The sequence below is a fragment of the Eubalaena glacialis genome, chromosome 4 (assembly GCF_028564815.1).
Source record: "Eubalaena glacialis isolate mEubGla1 chromosome 4, mEubGla1.1.hap2.+ XY, whole genome shotgun sequence".
NCBI classification, from domain to species: Eukaryota; Metazoa; Chordata; class Mammalia; order Artiodactyla; family Balaenidae; genus Eubalaena; species Eubalaena glacialis.
In genome coordinates this window covers 177,017,374-177,038,424 of record NC_083719.1, presented here as the reverse complement: position 1 = coordinate 177,038,424, position 21,051 = coordinate 177,017,374, and the positions used below count along the sequence as shown (strand labels likewise).

General features: G+C 57.5%; 2 protein-coding genes and 2 non-coding genes across 8 annotated transcripts; all 4 read left to right on the top strand.

Annotated features, from left to right (window-relative positions):
* The first annotated feature begins 789 nt into the window (after nt 1-789).
* Nucleotides 790-3,942, top strand: TRIR (telomerase RNA component interacting RNase). Of its 2 annotated transcripts, XM_061188717.1 has the most exons (3): nt 796-1,222; nt 3,124-3,201; nt 3,506-3,942. In XM_061188717.1, exons 1-3 carry the CDS (start codon nt 872-874, stop codon nt 3,611-3,613), a joined length of 537 nt encoding a protein of 178 aa, XP_061044700.1. In that variant the 5' UTR covers nt 796-871; the 3' UTR covers nt 3,614-3,942. The 2 variants fall into 2 exon arrangements, with proteins under 2 accessions (XP_061044701.1, XP_061044700.1); XM_061188718.1 differs by lacking the exon at nt 3,506-3,942 and having other exon boundaries at nt 790-1,199; nt 3,124-3,200.
* A 4,565-nt stretch (nt 3,943-8,507) lies between these two features.
* On the top strand, nt 8,508-20,617 carry TNPO2 (transportin 2). 4 transcript variants are annotated; one of them, XM_061190329.1, is made up of 25 exons: nt 8,508-8,594; nt 9,891-10,002; nt 10,659-10,734; nt 10,817-10,966; nt 11,694-11,800; nt 11,889-12,022; nt 12,116-12,197; nt 12,281-12,403; nt 12,510-12,628; nt 13,559-13,619; nt 13,720-13,885; nt 14,103-14,255; nt 15,553-15,778; nt 15,982-16,153; nt 16,634-16,720; nt 16,799-16,906; nt 17,004-17,162; nt 17,687-17,774; nt 17,958-18,056; nt 18,632-18,727; nt 19,091-19,166; nt 19,459-19,558; nt 19,638-19,712; nt 19,829-19,930; nt 20,040-20,617. In XM_061190329.1, exons 2-25 carry the CDS (start codon nt 9,904-9,906, stop codon nt 20,121-20,123), a joined length of 2,742 nt encoding a protein of 913 aa, XP_061046312.1. In that variant the 5' UTR covers nt 8,508-8,594; nt 9,891-9,903; the 3' UTR covers nt 20,124-20,617. The 4 variants fall into 4 exon arrangements, with proteins under 4 accessions (XP_061046312.1, XP_061046311.1, XP_061046310.1 ...); XM_061190328.1 differs by having other exon boundaries at nt 19,061-19,166; nt 19,829-19,956; XM_061190327.1 differs by lacking the exon at nt 8,508-8,594 and having other exon boundaries at nt 9,314-10,002; nt 19,829-19,956.
* On the top strand, nt 15,838-15,907 carry LOC133091625 (small nucleolar RNA SNORD41). Its single transcript, XR_009700957.1, has one exon. It is a non-coding gene; the product is annotated as a small nucleolar RNA SNORD41 (small nucleolar RNA).
* On the top strand, nt 17,816-17,890 carry LOC133091636 (small nucleolar RNA ZL2). The gene has a single exon (XR_009700966.1). It is a non-coding gene; the product is annotated as a small nucleolar RNA ZL2 (small nucleolar RNA).
* Nucleotides 20,618-21,051: the final 434 nt, after the last annotated feature.

The window sequence follows — 21,051 nt, the reverse complement described above, 5'->3', positions numbered from 1 at the left end:
CTGAGCCCCCATGCAGGACAGGAGAGGGCAGGGACAACACTTGCAACTGCGCTCCTTGTCGTAGAAGGGACCCTGTTCCCGAAAACCTCCTTCCAGTTTGCTCTCTGTCCGAGGGGAAACTCCAGTTCAGCCAATTCTCTGTTTGAAACTCTGCCCTGGGCAGGAATACAGGCTGGGTCCCAGGCCCTTAGCGGACACTCTTAGATAGAGGCTCCAGCCTAGAAATATCCGCGGTTTCATTTGAGTACTCTAGCACATAAAATAATACCCTGACTTTCAAATGGGGACCCCAGCTCCTTGGAGTCAGCTGTGTCTCTATTCCCAAATAAAAGCTCCACCCCAGAGACAGGTACCCAATCCAGAGACACCCCCATTTCTATTCTGGGGGCCCAGGCTAGATATGCCCTCTAGTTAGCCCTAGTTAGGGACCCAGCTTCCGAGGTGTCAGCTGAACACACAGCCTCAGGCGAGGTCCCACCCCTCACTGAGATTATCCCTGGTGCCAGAAGGGGATTCTAGCCCCGAAAAGCTAATACGCCCCCAAGTCCCAAGCGGGAACCTCACTCCGAGAGCCAGCTACAGCCCCAGGCGCAGACAATAGTCTCATTCCGGAAGAGACCATCTCTGCGTAACGTCTGCGGGAGTCTAGCAGGGCTATAACGATCCGCGGGGCGGGGCGTCTGCCCGCCGGCGCGCAGCGTCAAACCTTACTCCTCATTCACCCCGCCCCTCATGCCCCGCCTCCACTGCGGATGCCTGAGGGCCAGACCGGTCTTCCCGGCATGCATTGCCCGGGACGAGGCAAGTCTGGCGCCAAGCGCGGGCCCGGAGCGGCCTTCCCGGAATCCTTTGCGAGGTACCTGGCGACAAAATGGCTGCCCGAGGGAGACGGGCGGAACCTCCGGGCCGGGAGGCGCCGGGCCCCGCGGGCGGCGGCGGCGGCGGGAGCCGATGGGCTGAGTCTGGGCCCGGGACGTCGCCCGAGAGCGGGGATGATGAAGTGTCGGGCGCGGGTTCGAGCCCGGTGTCGGGCGGCGTGAACTTGTTCGCCAACGACGGCAGCTTCCTGGAGCTGTTCAAGCGGAAGATGGAGGAGGAGCAGCGGCAGCGGCAGGAGGAGCCGCCCCCGGGTCCGCAGCGACCCGACCAGCCGGCCACCGCCGCCGCCGCGGGTCCCGGGGATCCGAAGAGGAAGGGCGGCCCGGGCCCCACGCTCAGCTTCGTAAGGAGCCGCGGGGGTGGGGGCGGGCGCCAGGGCCTTCCTTGGCAGGGGGAATCGGGCTCGAGAAAGGGGATCGGGATCCAGGTCCACCCTCCGACCCCGATGAGGGAGCCGTCCGGGTCACCCGCTGAGGATTCGGAAACTGGATTCTCGACGAGAGAGGTCTGGGGGCGGAGGTGGGGACCCCCACAGTATGCCCGCAAGAACTGGGAGCTGGGGGGAATTCCATTGGAAACAGCGCTCCGAGGATGGGGAAACCAGGATACCAGGATTCCTGTTTGAGTGGAATCCCGAAATTTGGATACTGGGACCATCTCCCACTATGGGGATGGGGGGCATAGTCAAGTCTGGAGTCTGAGCTGTGTGGATGAGAGACTCAGACTGCTTACTGTGTGACCCTAGGAGATTTGCTTGACTTACTTGAGTCTCATTCGTCCAGTGTCCATTTATTGAGCACCTTACCTTGTGCTGGGCAGTGTGCTAGGTGATGGGTATGCTGTGTTGATTATGACAGGCATCTCTGCTTTCCTGGGGCGTCTGATCTGGCCTAACCTCATTTTCCCTGCTTGCAAAAATGGGCATCATCGCATCTTCTGATGTGATTAGCACTGAGCCTTTCTTATAGGAAGGGCTAAACCAGTGGTTCTCAACTGGGGACGATTCCCCTCACATCATCCCCACATTTGACAAAGTCTGGAGACATTTTGGTTGTCAGAACTGGGGGAGGGAGTGCTATTGACATTTATGAGTAGAGGGCAGGAATGGTGCTCAACATCCTACAATGCGCAGAACAAGCGTCTCCTCCCCCTCCCCAAGAAAAATGATCCAGTTCAAAATGTCACTAGTATATGCGATTGAGAAACTCTAAGCCAAAGAAATGGTACCTATATTGATTGTCAACTCTGAGCTTGCTTTGTCTCTGGTGTTGAGAGCAAGTTCCTGTGGTGTGGAGAAAAAAGTGTGGTGTGAGAGTAGCGAACTGGGGGTCAAGTTTCTTCATCCGTCAAAAATGAGTGTGAGAATAGTCCCAGCAGCGCAGGTCACTTAATGCCTGGCTGAGGGATAGGGATGGGATGTCTGTAAAGCCTGTTGCAGCCCCTGGGGCACAAGAAACCCTCAAGTCTATGGGAGAAAACAGAGGACCAGGATGAAAGTTCAGAGTAAGACTTATGTTTGAGGAGGGGGAAGTGGCAGGACCTGGGCTGGTGTGAGAACTGGGTGGAGGCCGAGTGCCCCTCTGTGAGTGAGAATAGCAGTAGTTGTCACTGCCTGTTTCATTTGTTCATCAAGGGGCCATTTGCAGGAGCACCCTCAAAGAGGCCAGGCCCGGTTACGTGTAGGGGAACAGTGTCGCTTGGTGGTTAAGAATGCTGCTCTGTGGCCTAGACACACCTGTCCCTGAATCCAGCTCCACTGTTTGCTGTCGGCATGATCCAGGGTACAGGCTTCTCCTTTTCAGAGATGTTTCCTCATCTTTACAATGGGGATGGTAACCTTCATTGTAAGGTGACTGTGAAAGTGGAAGGAGATAGTATATCCAAAGCACTTGGCACAGGGCTTAGCATACAGTAAGTGCTCAATAAAGGGAGCTGTTGCTGCCTGTGTGGTTCCTACTAGGGGAGGGTGAGGACAGCGCTCATCCCCACCGATGTGGGAATTCTTTTCTCTCCCTGGGAGGGCAGCCCGGGGGCCCAGGACTGCCTGGGCATCATGGGCCCAGGGCAGGCGCTGAGTCGCGTGTGCTCCTCTCTGATTGCTGCGCAGGTCGGCCGGCTGGTGGAGCTGGGCGCGGCGTCGGGACGGGCCACCGGGCCGGGCTAGGAAGGTGTAGTGGGCCTCAGCGCCGCCAAGGGCGGGCCCCGGCTCCTGTAACCGTTGCAGTCTTCTGTCCCTTCACCCAGGTGGGCAAGCGCAGAGGCGGGAACAAACTAGCCCTCAAGACGGGAATAGTAGCCAAGAAGCAGAAGACGGAGGATGAGGTGAGCAGGCTGGGTGTGGGGGGCCGCCCACGTCGCCTTTTCCTTCCAGCCTCAGTTCCTGGCCCAGGTGCCCTGTCCCTCCCTCCGCAGTATCTAGCCCTTGGATGAGTGTACTGGGTGGGGGAGGAGGGCTTTCAACAAAGTTCCCAGATAACTTGATTCTCCATATCTTTACCTCACACCCAAGACCTTTGGGGTGACACTGTGGGTGGGTCAGCTGTCTCAGGACAGTCCTGACCCTGGTTCCTGGCCTCCTTGGCATCTCCTTCCCAACCCCCGTGTGTCCCTCCCCTCCCCCCAACAGGTATTAACAAGTAAAGGTGATGCATGGGCCAAGTACATGGCAGAGGTGAAAAAGTACAAAGCCCACCAGTGCGGCGACGATGATAAAACTCGGCCCCTGGTGAAATGACCCCCCTCCCTGCCTGCCCACGGCCTGGGACTCTGCGATGTACATAACTATTTAATGCAGCGGCAGCGCGGCAGCCTTTTTCCCCCAAGGACTTATATACAGAAGGAAACCGAGATGCTTCCCGCAGCTGCCGCAGCTGCGGACGATTCTCCAGGACTCTTTTTTACCTTGAGCACTTGCCTCCTGAGACTTCATAGAACAGTGGTTTACTGTCCCTGTCTTCCCAGCTCCTCCCTCTCTCTGGCTCTTTCTGTCTTCCTCTTCTCACCCTCTCCTCCCTCCCTTTAGCCATCACTTCTGGGAAGTAAAGAACTTGACCTAGTGCTGGAGCTGTGTGCTTGGTTTGCCTTCTTTGCTGTTCTCCAACCTAAGCCCTCCCCTCATGGCTGGCACTGCACCCACCAAAGCCTGGATCTGGCCCAGTGAGGGAGGGATTTGGGGGTGTGGGGGGAGAACGAGGGTGCATCACCTCCTGTAGGCCTGAACTCTCCTCAGGTCTCACCCCTGACTTCCCCCCCACTGTTGGGTGTTCTTGTTCAGTGTCTCTTCACAGTCCCATTTGGGCTGGGCCAAAGCTGTCAGTTTGTTCAAGTCAGAAGACACTGAGCACCTACGGTGTGCCTGGGTTTTTCTGGGCCCTGCGGCTGCTGCAGTGAACAGAACAGACCATGCATGCTCCCTGCCATTGTGGAAGGAAACAGACACAGATGAAAGGGGGAAGCCATTTTGGGAGGTGGCTGCGAAGAAGGACAGGATAGAGGCTGCAGGGAGGGGTCTGTTTTAGTTGACATCTGATCAGAGTCCTGAGGGAGGTGAGGAAGCCTGTCCCAGGGGTAGTGAACAGCCAGCATAAAGACAGAGTGCCTGGCCCTTATGGGGAGCTTTGAGGAGGCCCCTATGACTGGAGCTGGCTGAGTGAGGAGCATGGGTGGATTATATGCAGAGCCTTGTGTGCTAGGGTGAGAATTTGGGTGAGAAACCTTTGGGGGGGTTGTGAGGTAAGGAGCAACATGATGTGTTTCATTCAGTATGTCTTAACAGGATCCCTCTGGCTGAAGGGGTCTGGGCAGAACCTGGGAGATGGAGGAGGCCAGGCCATGATCAGGCAAGGGGAGGTGATGGGGTGTTGGCAGTGGAGGAAGTAAAGAGGGCTAGGATCTGGATTCCCGTGGGGCTGCTCTGTCCTGCCAGCTACCTGTAGCCCTTCCAGGGAAGCTGGGGTTCGCCCCACCCAGTCGTATATATAATCAGGAGAAAGAATGCAAAGGGGCTTGTTTGTCCCACGTTGCAGAACATGACAGTTGATATATCAGGGGACAAGGCGTCCTAAAGGAAACCTGATGCCCCTAGTGCCCCTCTAGTACTCCTTGTACTTCTGTGTCTTCCTGGCCTCATTGCTCATCCTGCTGGAGCTGAAGGCTGCCTGGCTGCCTGCTTTCCCTGGAGCCCACAAATGTTTTAAGATGCCCTTGCCTCCTGACCCCTTTTCAAACCTATTAGACCTGGAGCAACATGTAGGCCCCCCAGCTGTGGGCCCATCTCCCAGGCCTTCCCAGGCACGAATGCTGAGCAGCTCGGCACTCCTGCCCATCCTAGGGCCAGGCTCCCGTCCCTCTTACAACAGGGGAGCATCATGACTCAGGATCAGGTGGTAACCATGTGCTTGGCCCTCCACCACCCGTGGAGGCAGGGAGAGGAGGGCTGAGGTAGCACCTACCCAGCCTCACGCTGCCCGATTCAGCCTGTGAGGCGTGGGGCATTCCAAATACTGAGCACCAAAACACCAAACTCCCTGTCCTGGTGGAGCAAACATTCTGGTTGGGGGAAACAGACAAGAAACAAAATACAGAACACCACGTGGTTATACATTCTATGGTGGGGGAAAAAAGCATGAAAGGGGGACTGTGATGAGAGTGGGAGAGATGGCAACTTTAAGTTGGTCGGGAATGGCCACACCATTTGTTCCAAGTCCCGAAGGAGGTGGGGCAGGCAGTGAAGATGGTCCTTGGAAGAGTGTTCAGGCTAAAGGAACAGCAGGTGCAAAGACCCTGAGCTGAAACCACGCCCGGCTTGAAGAGTGAGCAAACAGCCTTTGGAACAGGCAACATGTCCCCCCTCACTTCTTGCTAACACACTGTAAGGCTTGTCTGGTTTATTTTCCACATCACCTCAAAGGTCTCCCTCCTACTTTCAGGATGCTGAGCTGGCCCAAGTGTGAGTTTAACCTTGGGGATGTAGTGTGGGGGAGAGGACATAGGAAGCCAATGGAGCCAACTCTACCTCCTCCTCCCTCAAAGCCACCCACAGCCTCTGGATCTTTAAAAAGAAACATAAGTGGGAGAAGTAGGTCGCCCCTGCAGCAGCTCAGCCTCTATTCTGGAGTATCAGGAGGCAGAGGGAGCTGATGGAGTCCCAGCACCTCCTTTCACTGAGCTCACCTGCCCTGACCTTGGGAAAGTCTGAAGAGGGAGGACAATCAAATTCAGGTTTTGGTCAGTCACACAGTCCCAGCTTCAAACTATTCTGGTGTCTGTTTGCTGTGTGATCTTGGGCAAGTCATTTAGCCTTTCTGTGGTTCAGGTTCTTCATCTATAAAGTAGGGATAAAATACTGAAACTCCTTGTAGAGTGAAGTTCTAAAGTAAGGGCAATGTTCATACAGCCATCGTTAACTGACAATCAAAGTGGCTGTTATTGCTTCTCTAGGTGAAGCAATTGGCTTGTGTTTGGGGACCGTGTTTGAGAAATACCTTGATAGGAAGGTGCAGTGTGATGAGATGCTCAGGCAGGGAGGCTGTTGTAAACTGAGAGGTGTTTGTCTCTCATCTCAGATTCACGGTTGGGCATCAGTTCTTTGAGTTTCTTTTTTGCACTGAGCGCTTCTAGTTGAAGTAAGTTTGCCGTGCACAGCGCTGTTGTGTACACTGACAGGCAGTAGGTGCATAATAAATACGGGGAAAAAAATTTTTTTTTTTTGATTTTCGATTCAGTACTGAAATTTACCATCTGGGGAGAGGAAGAAAGACCTGTGATCACACGAGGGCCAATACTGTGGACTATACGGCAGCAGGGGTTACATTATTCTGCCCGACTCCTCTCTCCCCCGAGGCCTGCTCGGGGCCGTTGGACGCTAGACATATTAAAAGTAGGGGGTGAGCATTAACAAATTCTCTCCTGCATCTCCAACTCGCTCCCCACCTGACCCTTGTCTGAGGCAACCCCCAACCGTGAGCAGAAAACTCCTACGGTTCGCATCCTCTCCCGAAACCTCCAGATCCCGTCCCAGCCCCTCAGCCTCATTCTTCCTTCTGCTCAACGCCCAACTCTGGGGGGCTCTCCAACCCCTCAGATTCGAGTCTCAGCCAGAGACCGTAAGCGCGGCGACGCGGGCGCACGGCAAGATGGGATTTGTAGTTCTAGGCCCTCATGATGCGCGAGGGAAGACCATTGCGCATGCGAAGGCGGCGGCCTTCCGCACGTGTCCCTCAAACCGGTTTCCTGTCTAGCGGAGCCGGCTGAGGTGGGAATCCAGTCTGCTACTTTAGGGATCCCAACTCCTGAAGTGGAGTTTGGCGCCAGCTGACCCTTCCCAAAACCCTGGCGGCCCCAGTATTCGGCAAGAGAGGCCTTAGGTACCTGTTTTTCATGAGTGAACGGAGCCAGGACTGACTTTGCCAATGGCAAGTGGACTGAGAAAACTGTCCCCCTCCTCCAGGCTGGGGCAAGAATTGACCTGTGCCTCTCCCGAGGCCAAAACGTCCCTCAGGGCAGGGATGGGTTGTTCTTTGGGATTAGAGCCCTAGTTGATTCAGTAAATTCAGTAAATATTGGTTTAGGGAGGGGCCAAATACAGTAAAAGGACGGCCTTGAGCCTCGGAGTAAAAGCCACGTTTTTGAAGAACAATTTACTGCAGGTCTTGTAATGCTTAACTTGGATTATCTCTAACCCAGCAAACTATTCTTATACCCATTCGACAAATGGGGAAACTAAAGCTCCGAGGGGCAGAAGGTCGCCCAACTTTGTCAGGAGGGCGGAGACGTGGGGAGGGGGGAACGGGGACGCTCATGCTCCTCCCTACTCCGCTTTACTCTTAAGAGAAAGAAAAGGGGTGCCCTACTTTGTCCTCAGACGGCGCAAGAATCACGGAATGTCTTTTTTCATCTTCCTTCCCTTACCTAAATTTCCTTAACTGTTTCACTTCATTCAGCCTCAGGGAACGAAAGGAGATAGGCCTTTTGCTCTAGCGTTTATTTTATTAGTTCATTTCGTTTAAAATTTTATATCCTCGTGGGTTTTTTTTTTTCCATATCCTTTTAAAAGTTGTCAAACAGTACTGAAAAATAAATAACGCAAAATATGGCAGAGGCTTCTTCAGGAACCCAGCCCGTCTCAGGCACTCCCTTTGTCTGGCTTTCCCTCCTTTGTCTCGGGTATAAAGTCCATCCCAGGCTCAGTCCCCTCCACTCTTTCTCTGCACGCACATGTACTCCTCCCAAGTACCGTCTGGATGGAGGGAGGAAGGCACAGTTCAATTCTGAGAGGAGGGGGGTGACAAAGGCGCAGGTGGCTCTGACTGAAGGGTTTCCGGGTCCACCATACACCAAAAAGTCCCACGCGCCACCAAACTCCTAGTTCCAGAAAATAGCTCCTGTCAGGCCAGCGTGAGACAGGCTGAGAAAACGAGATGGTGGGAGGACCGGCCGGCCAGAGAGGCCTACAGAGCGTTCATCTCTTCGGTCACGTGACCCGGCCTCCGCGGGGCCTAGGTCTCCCGGTGCCAGGCCACGTGTGACGGCTGCTTCTCCTGATTGGCTCTTCTAGGCCAGTTTGAACGGCGTACGGAAGCCTCCGCGGTTCATATACGGCCGCGGTTTTTTTTTTCCTTTTTTTTTTTTTTGCTCCCTCTCTTTGGCTCCCTCCTTCCTCGCGAGTCTCAGGAGAAGCCGCGGCTTAAGGCCCCGCTGCTGCTGCCCGAGGCCGGGTAAGTGAGCCTCACCCGGACCCTAACCGGCTGGGCCCCGGCTTGCGTCGACCCCCGCAGGGCTTCAGGCCTGCGCGGCGCGCGGCCCGGGCGTCGGGGCCGCGCCTGACCGAGAAAGGCCGAGAACCCGGTTGGGCCCGATTGAGGAGGCAGCGAGAATGGGCCGGGGCGGGGGAGGGGGGAACCGAGCCGGGCTTAGGGGGTGGGGCCTCGGAACCGGGCCAGGTCCCGGTGCCGCGAGAATCGGGCCAGTGGGGCGGCTGGGGTCGGGCTGGAGGGGCTCTGATTGGGGGAATCGTATGGGGACTGCTTAGGGACTGATTGGGGGACGTCGCGAGGATCGGGTGTGTGTAGGGGGCTGTTTCGGTGGGGCATGGTTGGGTCTGACTGGGGGAGGCCGCACTGAAAAGTTGGGGGGGGGTGCTTGTTGGACCCTGATAGGGAAAGGGCTTCAGACTTCGGCCTAGAGGGCTTTTCTGGGTCTGACTGCGAGGCGTCGCTGGGATCAGTTGGAGGAAATGCCCCGGGGGGTGTTCGGCCAGGTCTAATTGTGGGGAGCCGCAGGGATCGGACGAAGAGGGTTTTCGGTTCGAGGTGGTGGGAGGCTTGGTCGAACTTGATTGGGGGAAGCAGCAGTGACCCGTCAGCGGGAGTTAATGCTGCTGACTGGGGCGGGGGGTTGGAGCGCTGTGGGGGGAGGCTTTGCCAGACCTGATTGAGGAAGCGACAGGGACCCGTCCAGGGGCCTTCTGTCGCCGGATTGGTGGACTTGGTTGACTCTCCTGTGGAGAGGCATCAGGGACCTGTCTGGAGAGTGCTTTGGGTCTGATTAAGGGGAATCGCTGGACTGCGTGCCGGCACGGGAGAGACCACGGGGGCTGGGGCGCTATCGTGTTCTGGGGCAGGGCCCCTGGATGGGGAGGTGGCTGGGCCCTCGCCTAGCAGCTTCGAGGGAAGTGGAAGCCTTAGGGCCCGCAGCCGAGGGCGGCGGCATGGGCCGCGGTGGGATGAAGGCCCAGTGTTGGGTGGGATGAGGATCCGCCGGGTCCCGTCGCCACCTCGCATGGCCCGCTTCCACATACCCCCGCCCGCGCTCCCGAGCCCGCGACTGCGCGGCCGTGGATGGCGCAGCTGGCGGGGACCCCGCACTTGGGCGGGCGTGGATCGGCGGCCTCCCCCTGTCCGCCGAGGACGCTCCCGCCCTGCTACTGCCACCACCACCTCTGCGGGGGCTCAGCCCGGGACTCACACGGAGCCCCTGGGATCCAGCGCTGATCCTGGCCCCTACCCCCGCAGTTCACCTTGCGCCATGGACTGGCAGCCAGACGAGCAGGGCCTGCAGCAGGTCCTGCAGCTGCTCAAAGACTCGCAGTCGCCCAACACAGCCACGCAGCGCATCGTGCAGGATGTATCCTTCTTTCCTTCCGGGTCTGGGGGGACGGGGCAGACATCTGCAGCTCCTGAAGGCCAGAGAGAAAGGGGTCTACTCCCTAATTCTTAGACTCTGCTGTGGCAGGAGCAGGCCTTGGCAGAGAATTAAGGATTAGGATTCTTGGGTCCCATTCCCAGAGGAAATGTGGCCCGGCAGCAGAAGGGGACACTTTCAGCTGGCGCTTGGCTTTAGTTGAGTTTCATGGGTAAAATTTCCTTTTTTCAATTGGTCATTTAAAATGCTGTAAGTTAAACTTTTAAATTATTTAAACCATTAGTAAGTTTCACTTCAAAGTGTGAGTTCCCTTCTTTTTTTTTTATTTAAAAAAGCATGTAACATTGGATTGCTAGTGAGCGGAGCTGCTAACTTCCTAGAGAGCTGAGTTTGCTAACCCTCTCCTGCTCTGGCCAGATCTTCAGGAGTGGTGGGAAGCTCAGGCATGCTCCCCCACCCGCTGTATGAATCTCATGTGCCTGAAATGCTGTGTTATTCTGGGCATGGGTGTTGACAGATGGGGTTCCAGGAGCTGGTTGCCTGGTCCGCATAGTCAGAAGTAGTATCAGTTATATGGCAGTAAGGGGGCTCTGCCTGGGGAAGACCTCTGTCTCCCAAGACCCTTAACAACCTAGCAGAAACTCAAACAACTGAACCAGTTTCCCGACTTCAACAACTACCTGATATTCGTCCTGACCAGACTCAAGTCGGAAGGTATGCCCTTGGTGCCCCTCCACACAAGCCTGACCCCACTTTCTCCCTTGTGGTTCCCTAAGCCTCAGCCCTCTTCCCCCAGATGAGCCAACTCGCTCTCTCAGTGGCCTTATCCTCAAGAACAACGTGAAGGCACACTACCAGAGCTTTCCACCACCTGTGGCCGACTTCATCAAACAGGAATGTCTCAACAACATCGGCGATGCCTCCTCGCTCATCCGGGCCACCATAGGTAAGAGGGTGCAGCGGGAGTCAGCCTGTGACGATGCCCTGAGCTGTCACTCTTGGCCAAGAAACTTCTCAGTGTGTTAAGGATATTGATTCACTGAATGTTCCAGCACTGTGGATGGTAGTGTAGTACTGTTATTACTGCCATTTTACAGATGAGAAAACTGAGACACATAGATGTTAAGGGATTTGCCTGGCAAGTAGCAGAGCTCAGAAGTGACTAGGTCAGGTCCATGCTCTGAACCACTCCCTCCTGAAACAGCTGTTCTCACTTCTGAGAACAGAACCTAGATGGCTTCTCCCTCACCTCCTCAGGTCTTTGCTCAGATATCAAGGTGTCATCTAGTAAGGCCTTCTCTAGCCACCCAATTAAAAATTGCTACCCTCATCCTCAGCACTTGCTAACCATCTTCTCTGCTTTATTTCCTCCCTTATCTCTTGGCATCTAGCTGCCCAGGTCTTTTGCTGATTTATCTTTACCTCACAGCCTCCCTCACTAGATAGTCAGGTCCTAAGGGCAGGGATTTTGTGTTTAGTTCTGTGCTGCATCCCAGGGCCTGAAACAGGGCTGGCTCACAGTAAGACTCAGAGGATCTCAAAGAGTGTGTAGGGTTACAGGGGGGTAGCGCACAGAAAGTGTGTGTGCTGGAGTGAGTGCGCAGCAAGGAGGGCTGGGGCGCCAGGCAGGCCCGCACCCAGCCTGAGGCAGCGTCCTTTCCTGGCCGCCCCAGGCATTCTCATCACCACCATCGCTTCCAAGGGCGAGCTGCAGATGTGGCCCGAGCTGCTGCCCCAGCTGTGCAACCTACTCAACTCGGAGGATTACAACACTTGTGAGGTAGGGGACGAGCCATGGCCTGCCTGCCTAAGTGGGAGCTGGGGCCAGACCGGGACCCACACCCATGTGCCTGCTCCCCTCCACTCAGGGAGCCTTCGGAGCCCTGCAGAAGATCTGCGAAGACTCATCCGAACTTCTGGACAGCGATGCCCTCAACAGGCCCCTCAACATCATGATTCCCAAGTTCCTACAGTTCTTCAAGCACTGCAGCCCCAAGATCCGGTGGGTGCGGCTCCCCAGGGGTCTGCAGGGGGCCTGGAGCAGTTGGGACGGGTGGGGTCAGGGGTGACCCATGTGCTGCCTGCCCCCTGCCAGGTCCCATGCCATCGCCTGTGTGAATCAGTTTATCATGGACCGGGCCCAGGCACTGATGGACAACATCGACACCTTCATCGAGGTGGGCCACTGGGCTGGGGAGGGGAGCAGCGGGAGGGCCGAGGGCCAAGGGCCCAGCCGCAGCTGACCCCGGCTTCCCTGCAGCATCTGTTCGCCCTGGCTGTGGATGATGACCCTGAGGTGCGGAAGAACGTGTGCCGTGCACTGGTGATGCTGCTGGAAGTGCGGATCGACAGGCTCATCCCCCACATGCACAGCATTATCCAGGTGCGCCTGGCCAGGGCCAGCCCGCGTGTGCGCTGAGGGGTGGGAGGCAGGTGGGGAGCCACCCCTAGCCGGGGCAGGCCTTAGCCTTTCTCCCATCCCACCCCAGTACATGCTGCAGAGGACCCAGGACCACGATGAGAACGTGGCCCTTGAGGCCTGCGAGTTCTGGCTGACACTGGCCGAGCAGCCCATCTGCAAGGAAGTCCTGGCCTCCCACCTGGTCCAGTGAGTGCTGCTTCTGCCCTCTGTCCCACGCCAGCCTCCACCCCTTGCCATGCCTATGCCTCTCCTTCTGGTCAGCTCCTGCGCTAGCCTCAGTCCACATCTTGTATCTCGGTTTACTTCTATTCCTGTGCACGTTTGTTTTGCAAACGATAAGTATGTAGCTTTAATGACTTAAAAGTTAGGTTGTTATAGGTGGAAAAAAGTGAAGCGTCAACAGAGGCTTTAGGCATAGCTGGATCCAGGTGCTCAAAGGATGTGAAAGGCGTCTGTCTGGTCTCAGATCTACTTCCTCTATGTTGACTTTGTTCTCAGGCACAGCCTTCCCTCGTCGTAGTACTGTGGCCTTCTGCAGCCTTCCGGCTCAGGAGCCTCAGAGTAAAGAAATGCTCTCTCAACCAGTATCTCCGCAAAAGTCCTAGGGCTGATCCTCCTTGACCAACTTGGATCACTTTTCTATCCCCGAGTCAGTGAGGGCTCTAACCAAAATCTCCCATCCCGAGGTGCATAGGCTCCAGCTTAGGGGGCAGGCTGCTCTGCCTGTTTGGTCCCCTAACCAGGCCCCATCCTAGGGAAGTGCCTGGTGACAGGGCCACATGTCCCTGCTTTATGGTGTGCTAGGGGTCAGGCACTATTCCAAGCTTCTCAGTGTATTCAGGGGTCGGGAATTCACTGAGTGGCCAGGGGTCTGGGTCCAGAGCCTTCCTGCGGAGCTAGGAGTAGTGTCAGCTCTGACGCAGTCACAGTGGCTGAGACTCGGTTGAGGTAGTACCCACTAAGGGAAATGAATGGGTGTAGGAGAAGCAGGATCAGCATGTACAGTCTGCCCCTTGGCTCCCTGACCTCCTCCCCTCACCTCTGCTTCCCTCTTCCCCAGGCTGTAAGCCCCCTCTGGGGCCCCTGCATCCTGATTAACAGCCTGTCTTCCAACAGGTTGATCCCTATCCTGGTAAACGGGATGAAGTACTCAGAAATCGACATCATCCTGCTCAAGGTTAGTTAGGGCTGACCACCAGGCACAGGCAGGTGGATGAAGGCTGGGGCACTGGGGATGGGGGCCTCTGTGGTGCTTAGCCATCTGCCTGGCTCCACAGGGCGATGTGGAGGAGGATGAGGCCGTCCCCGACAGCGAGCAGGATATCAAGCCACGTTTCCATAAGTCACGCACGGTGACGCTGCCCCATGAGGCTGAGCGGCCTGATGGCTCTGAGGATGCAGAGGATGATGATGACGATGATGCTTTGTCCGACTGGAATCTGAGTAAGTGGCCTGGCCTGGGGTGAGAAGGGGGAAGTAGGGGGCAGCAAGCCCTGGGCTCCCCTCTCAGGAGGTAATCAGAAGCCTATACGGAGCAAATCATCAAGATTCTAATCATGATCTCTGATCCCCGGGGGTACAGAGAGGAGGGCTGGTGGCCTGCCTGATGTGCCTCCCTGAGTCCGCCGCCCCTCCCCCCCCATTTCCCCTCCCCCCCCAGGGAAGTGCTCGGCGGCTGCACTGGACGTCCTGGCTAACGTCTTCCGGGAGGAACTGCTGCCCCACCTACTCCCCCTGCTCAAGGGCCTCCTCTTCCACCCCGAGTGGGTGGTCAAGGAGTCGGGCATCCTGGTGCTGGGTGCCATTGCTGAGGGTAAGTGACCTGCCAGCCTGGCTGCGCCTGACCTCTGATCCTCACGCTGGTGTGAGACTGGGGCTGGCCCAGGCAGGCTTGTGGGGGTCGACGCCATCCCCAGGTTCTCTCCAGAGGCCTGCTCACCCCACTCCAAACAGCTCTGGGATTTGTATGTTCCCTTCAGCCCGTGGGCCTGAAAGGGACCCCCAAAAGCAAGCTCTCTCCTTAATTCTCATGGACAGGCCGTAAGCATAATTACAGCAACAAGAGTAAGAACAGGCACTTCCGCAGTGCTTGCCCCACAGCAGGCAGCCCTGTCCTGCGGGCTCACTACCACCTGAGGAGGTGGGTTTCTTAGATGGGGGAACTAAGGTGCAGAGAGAATTAACGGCACTTCCCTCGTCACCCAGAGTGAAGCTGGGCCTCAAACCTGCTCTGGCTGCGAGGCTGGCCTGCCAGAATCAGAAGTGTGCAGCGGTATTTCCTTAAACTTCACACGGTGTGCTTGTGCTGTATTGACACGGTTTCCAGGCTCCCCTTGTCCCGATGGATGGGGTGTACAGCGTGAACTACCAGAGGGCTTTGCAGAACTGTTACAGGCATCACACACGACCCCCTCAGCATCCAGGCCTGCTAGAACAAGCAGAGAGGGCAGCAGGAGCCCACACCCTGGAGAGCTTTTCAGAGTTGTCTAAGGAAATGTTTCCTCATATAATAAGTAATGTGTCTTATGTTAACAGGACACATAACATGTTACACAATGCACATATGTATGTTAATGGACTATGTGAAGTGTTCTGCATATATAATGGGAAAAGATCTCAAGGAACTGACCCTAAACTGGTAAAAATAAATCTCAGGGCTTGGGATTATCAGAGGGTATGCTATTTATTATCTGTGTTCTGTAATGAAAAGAGAGACATGGTTAAGGGTTTTTAAAAAGAGAAGATGTAAAGTAGAAAAAAATCACAAACATCCAAGAAAGGTTTCAAAGGAAAGGTCCTTTCTGTCCATCTGGGTTGTTACTGCCCATAAAGCCCAAGTCAGTGTGCAGCCTGGCCATCTATGAATGAACTAGTGACCAGATAAAAACATAACAAGCCCTGCAATGGGGTGGAGCTGATGGAAAGTCTTGCTCTGATGCCGTTTCCCATCCCCACCCTGCCTTTCACTGGCTCTGTGACTCTGAGCCAGTTACTTAACCTCCAAGCCTCAGTTTCCCCATCTGTCAGGTGCGGCTGATCCTCTCCCCAGGAGGGTGGATGTGGCCCGGCCCAGTTGGGCTCAGCCTTGCCTCTGTGCCGGCTCCTTGCAGGCTGCATGCAGGGCATGGTGCCCTACCTGCCAGAGCTGATCCCGCACCTCATCCAGTGCTTATCGGACAAGAAGGCCCTGGTCCGCTCCATCGCCTGCTGGACCCTGAGCCGCTATGCCCACTGGGTGGTCAGCCAGCCCCCTGACATGCACCTCAAGCCTCTGATGACGGAGCTACTCAAGCGCATCCTGGATGGCAACAAGAGGGTACAGGAGGCGGCCTGCAGGTGACCCTCGACCCCTGCCCCCACAGCCCTCACCTCACCCGGCCCCACTGGCTGCTCTCTGGGAAGTGATGATACTCATGACCCCTGACATTGCGCTGATTTCTCATGTATTCGTACTGGCTGATCCCGAGCGCACCCTCCCTGACCCCACTCAGAGCCCAGCCCCACCTGCGGCTGCCTGCTAAACCCCTCCCCCCTTCCAGTGCCTTCGCCACCCTGGAGGAGGAGGCCTGCACGGAGCTGGTGCCTTACCTCAGCTACATCCTGGACACCCTCGTTTTTGCCTTCGGCAAGTACCAGCACAAGAACCTGCTCATCCTCTACGATGCCATCGGCACCCTGGCCGACTCTGTGGGCCACCACCTCAACCAGCCGGTGAGACCCCACAGCGGCTCCCTCCTCCCGATCCCTGTGCCCCTTGGCATCCGGTGACCTGGCGGCGACCCGTGTCGCACGCCAGGGACGTGGCCATGACCTCGACAGGCAGACAGACAGACCCGGCCCCAGCTCTCGCCCTGCTCCCAGTCTAGTGGGGGAGACAGACAGTTATGAGACAGCGTGGTAAGTGCTGTGCCGGGGGAGCTCAGGGGCCTGCGGGAAGCAGGAAGCGCTGACTCAGGCTCCGAGGGGCAGGAGTGGGGTGGGGGTGGGGCTCGGGATGGGTGAGAAGGGAGTGAACTAGAAGGGCCTGGAGGTCTGGCTGGATGGCGAGGCCTCACAGGGCCCCATGAACCAAAGCGAGGAGCCTAGACCTCATTGCTCAGATGACGGGCACCTCTGAGTCACAGGGAGCCCTGCTGGTTCCCAGGCCACCACCCACACCCAGGGAGCCCCAACTTCCTGCTCCCCTTCCAGGAATACATCCAGAAGCTGATGCCTCCGCTGATCCAGAAGTGGAACGAGCTCAAGGATGAAGACAAGGACCTCTTCCCTCTGCTGGAGGTGGGTGAGCTCCAGGCCCTCTCCCGAGGCCCCATCCCACCCACCTGAGCTCACCTCTCCTGCCCTCCTCCCCGCCAGTGCCTGTCATCAGTGGCCACCGCCCTGCAGAGTGGCTTCCTGCCCTACTGCGAGCCCGTCTACCAGCGCTGCGTTACCCTGGTGCAGAAGACGCTGGCCCAGGCCATGGTGAGCATCCCTCCACCACCACCCCACCACCCGCTCCTCTGCTGCTGCCCCAGCCTGGGCCCACTCCCCTCATCTGCCTGCCCCCTTCTGTGCCCAGATGTACACCCAGCACCCTGAGCAGTACGAGGCCCCTGACAAGGACTTCATGATCGTGGCGCTGGACCTGCTCAGCGGCCTGGCTGAGGGCCTGGGCGGGCACGTGGAGCAGCTGGTAGCCCGCAGCAACATCATGACACTGCTCTTTCAGTGCATGCAGGTGGGTGGGTCCCTCGCAGGCCTCTAAGTGGACAATGGTGACACCCAGCAGCCTTTGTGGGCTGCCTTGGGTGGACTCAGGGCCTTGGTTATGCCCTGAGGACATCAGGGAGAAAGGACCCATTAAAAAAAATAGCTTGTAATTATTTTAAAAAGTGATTCCAATAAGACATGTAAAATCTCATTGAAAAACCCAACAATGTAGAAAATTAAAAAGTAGAAAATAGAAAATGTGAAAGCACAAGCCCCTCCAATACCGCGCCCCTACCGCCCAGCGTATCGAGGATGGGCAGCAGTTCCAGGTGCTCTCTTCTATAGTGGCACCCTGAGCTGGGCATTCTCATTCACATGCCCCGAGTCCCAGATGTACAGATGGGGCCTGCAGCCTTGGCACTGGGAAGTGGCAGGGTCAGGTCATGCTCCAGGAACTGTTCCCTTAGCTGCCCTGCTCTGAGGGGTTAGCTGGGATCCCGGCTGGTTGGGGGAAGGGGAGCCCGGCCACGCTGACCCTGCTCCAACCCCCAGGACTCGATGCCTGAGGTCCGGCAGAGCTCCTTCGCCCTCCTGGGAGACCTCACCAAAGCCTGCTTCATCCATGTCAAGCCCTGTATCGGTACGACCCCCATTTCGTCCTTACCCCATGACCCCAGCCCTGGCCTCAAGTGATGGAGAGATGACCTGGGAGGACTGTGACCGAACTGGGGTGTATTCGTACTGTCTGATGGGGCCTGCCCCGCAAGTTTCCGAAGCACCCTGGCTGGCCCTCCTGCTCAGCACCCTTCTTTCTCCCTACCAGCTGAGTTCATGCCCATCCTGGGCACCAACCTGAACCCCGAGTTCATCTCTGTCTGCAACAATGCCACCTGGGCCATTGGCGAGATCTGCATGCAGATGGGTAAGTGCCCCACAGCTGGGCAGGCCCTGTCCCTCCCCATTGGCTTGTTCCCAGCCTGGGGGCAGGAGTCTGGCTCTGACTGACAGGTTCCCTCTAGAGGGCCCTGGTGCTCCTTGAGGAAGGCTCCAGTTGGCCAGGGACAAGGGGACACCTCTGAGCATTTTCATCCGAGATGGTGACAAACGGCTGAAAGGCCATTTGTAATTGGCTTCTCCAAAGAGGCACAGGACAGGAGGCCTGTACTTATTGGACTACTTGTCACCTCCCTCCCCTCCAAGCAATTGGCTGAAAGGCCCCCTGGGATTGCTTGGGAGACTGTGACTGCTTCTCTGCTCTCTGCCTAACCCCACAGGGAGGCTGGGTGGTGTGGTCTCACCCTGGTGTCCAGCAGTGACGCCAGGGAAGCTTCTGGTGTTGGGAGGGTGTGGGTCTGTCTCTGGTTGGCCATGGACCCTGGGCAGCAGATAGCCGGAGAAGGTTGCTTGCTCCCTCACTGGTTGGCCAGTGTCTGGATACAACTAGGGTCAGTGTGGGTGGCGTGGGCTGTGTGGGGCTCTGACTGGCCTGTCCCCCAGGGGCAGAGATGCAGCCCTACGTGCAGATGGTCCTCAACAACCTGGTGGAGATCATTAACCGGCCCAACACGCCCAAGACGCTGCTGGAAAACACAGGTGGGCCCCAGGCCTGGGCCCTTGCCACCCCCTTGCCCGCCTCCTGGAGGTGGGGTATCCTGGCTGGGAGGGTAGCTGACAAGAGGCCTTGGGAAAGAACCAGGGAGGGTGACTGGAAGGGCCTGGAATGGGGCTATGGGAGGAGGCCTAAGAAAGATGTTGACCTTGGGGGAGACCTGAGAGACACCCAAGTGGGGTGGGGAGGAGACCCTGACCAGGCCAAGCTTGGGGGCCCAGGGAGCTAGCAGGAGCTATTCTCTTGGGGCCCATGGGGCGGGGCTGGTGTCTCGTGCTAGAGGCCCTGCCACGTACCGGGGCCGCTCGGGGTTGCAGGTCGCCTGACGAGTCCCTCTGCCATTCCAGCCATCACCATCGGCCGCCTGGGCTACGTGTGCCCACAGGAGGTGGCACCCATGCTGCAGCAGTTCATCCGGCCTTGGTGTGTGCCCACCTGTGTGGGGCCTGCCGTACGGTGGGCTGGGCGGTGGGGGGAGGGTGGGACAGGCCCGACCCAGTCCCTCGCCTGTGCCCGCCTAGCCCTACCCTGCCCACCCGTGGATGCCCGACCCAGCCCCACCGAGCCCTGATCTCCTGCTTCCCCCACGCCTCACAGATACATGTCCCATCCCAACCCCACCACCCACTGGCCCGCCGCTCCCCGCTGTCCCCCACAGATGTCCATCCTGCCCCAGGCCCACTGGCTGATTCCCCACTGCTTACCTTCCCCACAGGTGCACATCCCTCAGGAACATCAGGGACAATGAGGAGAAGGACTCGGCCTTCCGAGGCATCTGCATGATGATAGGCGTCAACCCCGGGGGTGTCGTGCAGGTTGGGGCAGCTGGGCTCTGAGGGAAGTTGCTGGGGCTGGGCTTGGACGGCCCCTCACGTGGGATCCGTCACGTTTCAGGACTTTATTTTCTTCTGCGACGCTGTAGCCTCCTGGGTGAGCCCGAAGGATGACCTTCGGGACATGTTTTATAAGGTAGGGCTCCCGCTTGGCCCTGATCTAGTCTCGGAAGGCGGCAGGGTGGGGAGAGACCGAGTTCATCTTCATCTTGCTCCGCTCCGGGGCGCCCCTCACCCGCTCCCTCGCTGCAGATTCTCCATGGCTTCAAAGACCAAGTTGGGGAGGAAAACTGGCAGCAGTTCTCAGAGCAGTTCCCGCCGCTGCTTAAGGAGAGGCTAGCTGCCTTCTATGGGGTCTAGATGAGTACCGCGACTGCCAGGTGAGGAGGCTGTGTGCAGAGAGGGCTGGCGCTGTTGTGGGAGCCAAAGGGGCGCAGGCCCTGACCCCCTTCTCTCCTCACAGGTTTCTGTCTGCGTCGTCGTCAGAGGGGTTGCTGGGGAGCGCGCTGCGTCCAGAAGTCGCCGTGCCCTGGTCGAGGGGGGTTAGGGAGGAGTGAGTGGGACCCAAATCCAGACGCCCTCCCCGTCCATCTACCTGCCATGCCCGGCCATAGGCCGGTCAGCGGGTGGGCAGGTGGGTGGGGCCTCCACGTTCATCCTATAAATGGGAGGGGGGTGGGACTTCTTGGCAGCAAGGGCCCCTTGCTCTAATTGGGGTCACCTCAGGCAGCCTACTTGGGCCAGCCACGTGTGGGAGGGAAGAATCAACACGGCCGACCAAATCCGGCTTAGGATGAGGCAAGGGAAAAGCAGGTGGGGAGGGGGGTCCTTGTAGAGACACGTACACTCACACGTACACACGTGGCTACACGCATGTGCGGGCGCTGCAGCCAGCCAGGCTGGGCCAGCCGCCCCACCATTTCCCCGACTGCATGGAGACAGTAGAATTAGTGAACCCCTGAGTTAACTCGTAAGGCCTTCCGTGTAACCTGCATCTAGAGTTTAAGAAGCTTCTGCTGTTTTGCCGGAATTGGCGGTGATTAGGGAGGGCTGGGTGGGTTGGGGATCTCCGCTGGGACCCTGGGGCGGGGGGGGAAGAGGACGGCCACCTTGGGGCCGCCCAGTCAGCACGCACACGCTTTGGACCTGCTCCGCACACTTATTGCCAGCTCTGTGGCAGCCTCAGCCAGTGTGTCTCCCTCCTTGTCCCGTCGCAGCCAGAAGAGTGGGGACCACTGAAGTGGCCGGGGCTGGCCAGAGGTCGCCCTTTTCTCCCTCCCCTGTGCTCCAGTGACTTTCGAAGATGCTGGGCTGGAACCTTTTCCCCCTGAGGAGAGTTGGGGGCAGCCAGAGCTGCTGACATCTACCCCTGTGTCTCTCCATAAGCAAGTCTGTTTCAAAGGCAGTCCGTTTCTCTGCTTCCGAGAGCCCTCTTCCAGGCCTGGGTTTTAACACAAGGGCCAAGGCTGAGGCAT

Bases quoted from the DNA above. Each gene is read 5' to 3' on its own strand.
- TRIR (XM_061188717.1), top strand. From the start codon at position 872: ATGGCTGCCCGAGGGAGACGGGCGGAACCTCCGGGCCGGGAGGCGCCG. The intron at 1,223-3,123 runs GTAAGGAGCCGC...CCCTTCACCCAG, and splicing joins CGGGCCCCACGCTCAGCTTC to GTGGGCAAGCGCAGAGGCGG. The intron at 3,202-3,505 runs GTGAGCAGGCTG...TCCCCCCAACAG, and splicing joins AGCAGAAGACGGAGGATGAG to GTATTAACAAGTAAAGGTGA.
- TNPO2 (XM_061190326.1), top strand. From the start codon at position 9,625: ATGAGGATCCGCCGGGTCCCGTCGCCACCTCGCATGGCCCGCTTCCAC. The intron at 15,779-15,981 runs GTGACCCTCGAC...CCCCCCTTCCAG, and splicing joins GTACAGGAGGCGGCCTGCAG to TGCCTTCGCCACCCTGGAGG. The intron at 19,167-19,458 runs GTGTGTGCCCAC...CCTTCCCCACAG, and splicing joins CAGCAGTTCATCCGGCCTTG to GTGCACATCCCTCAGGAACA.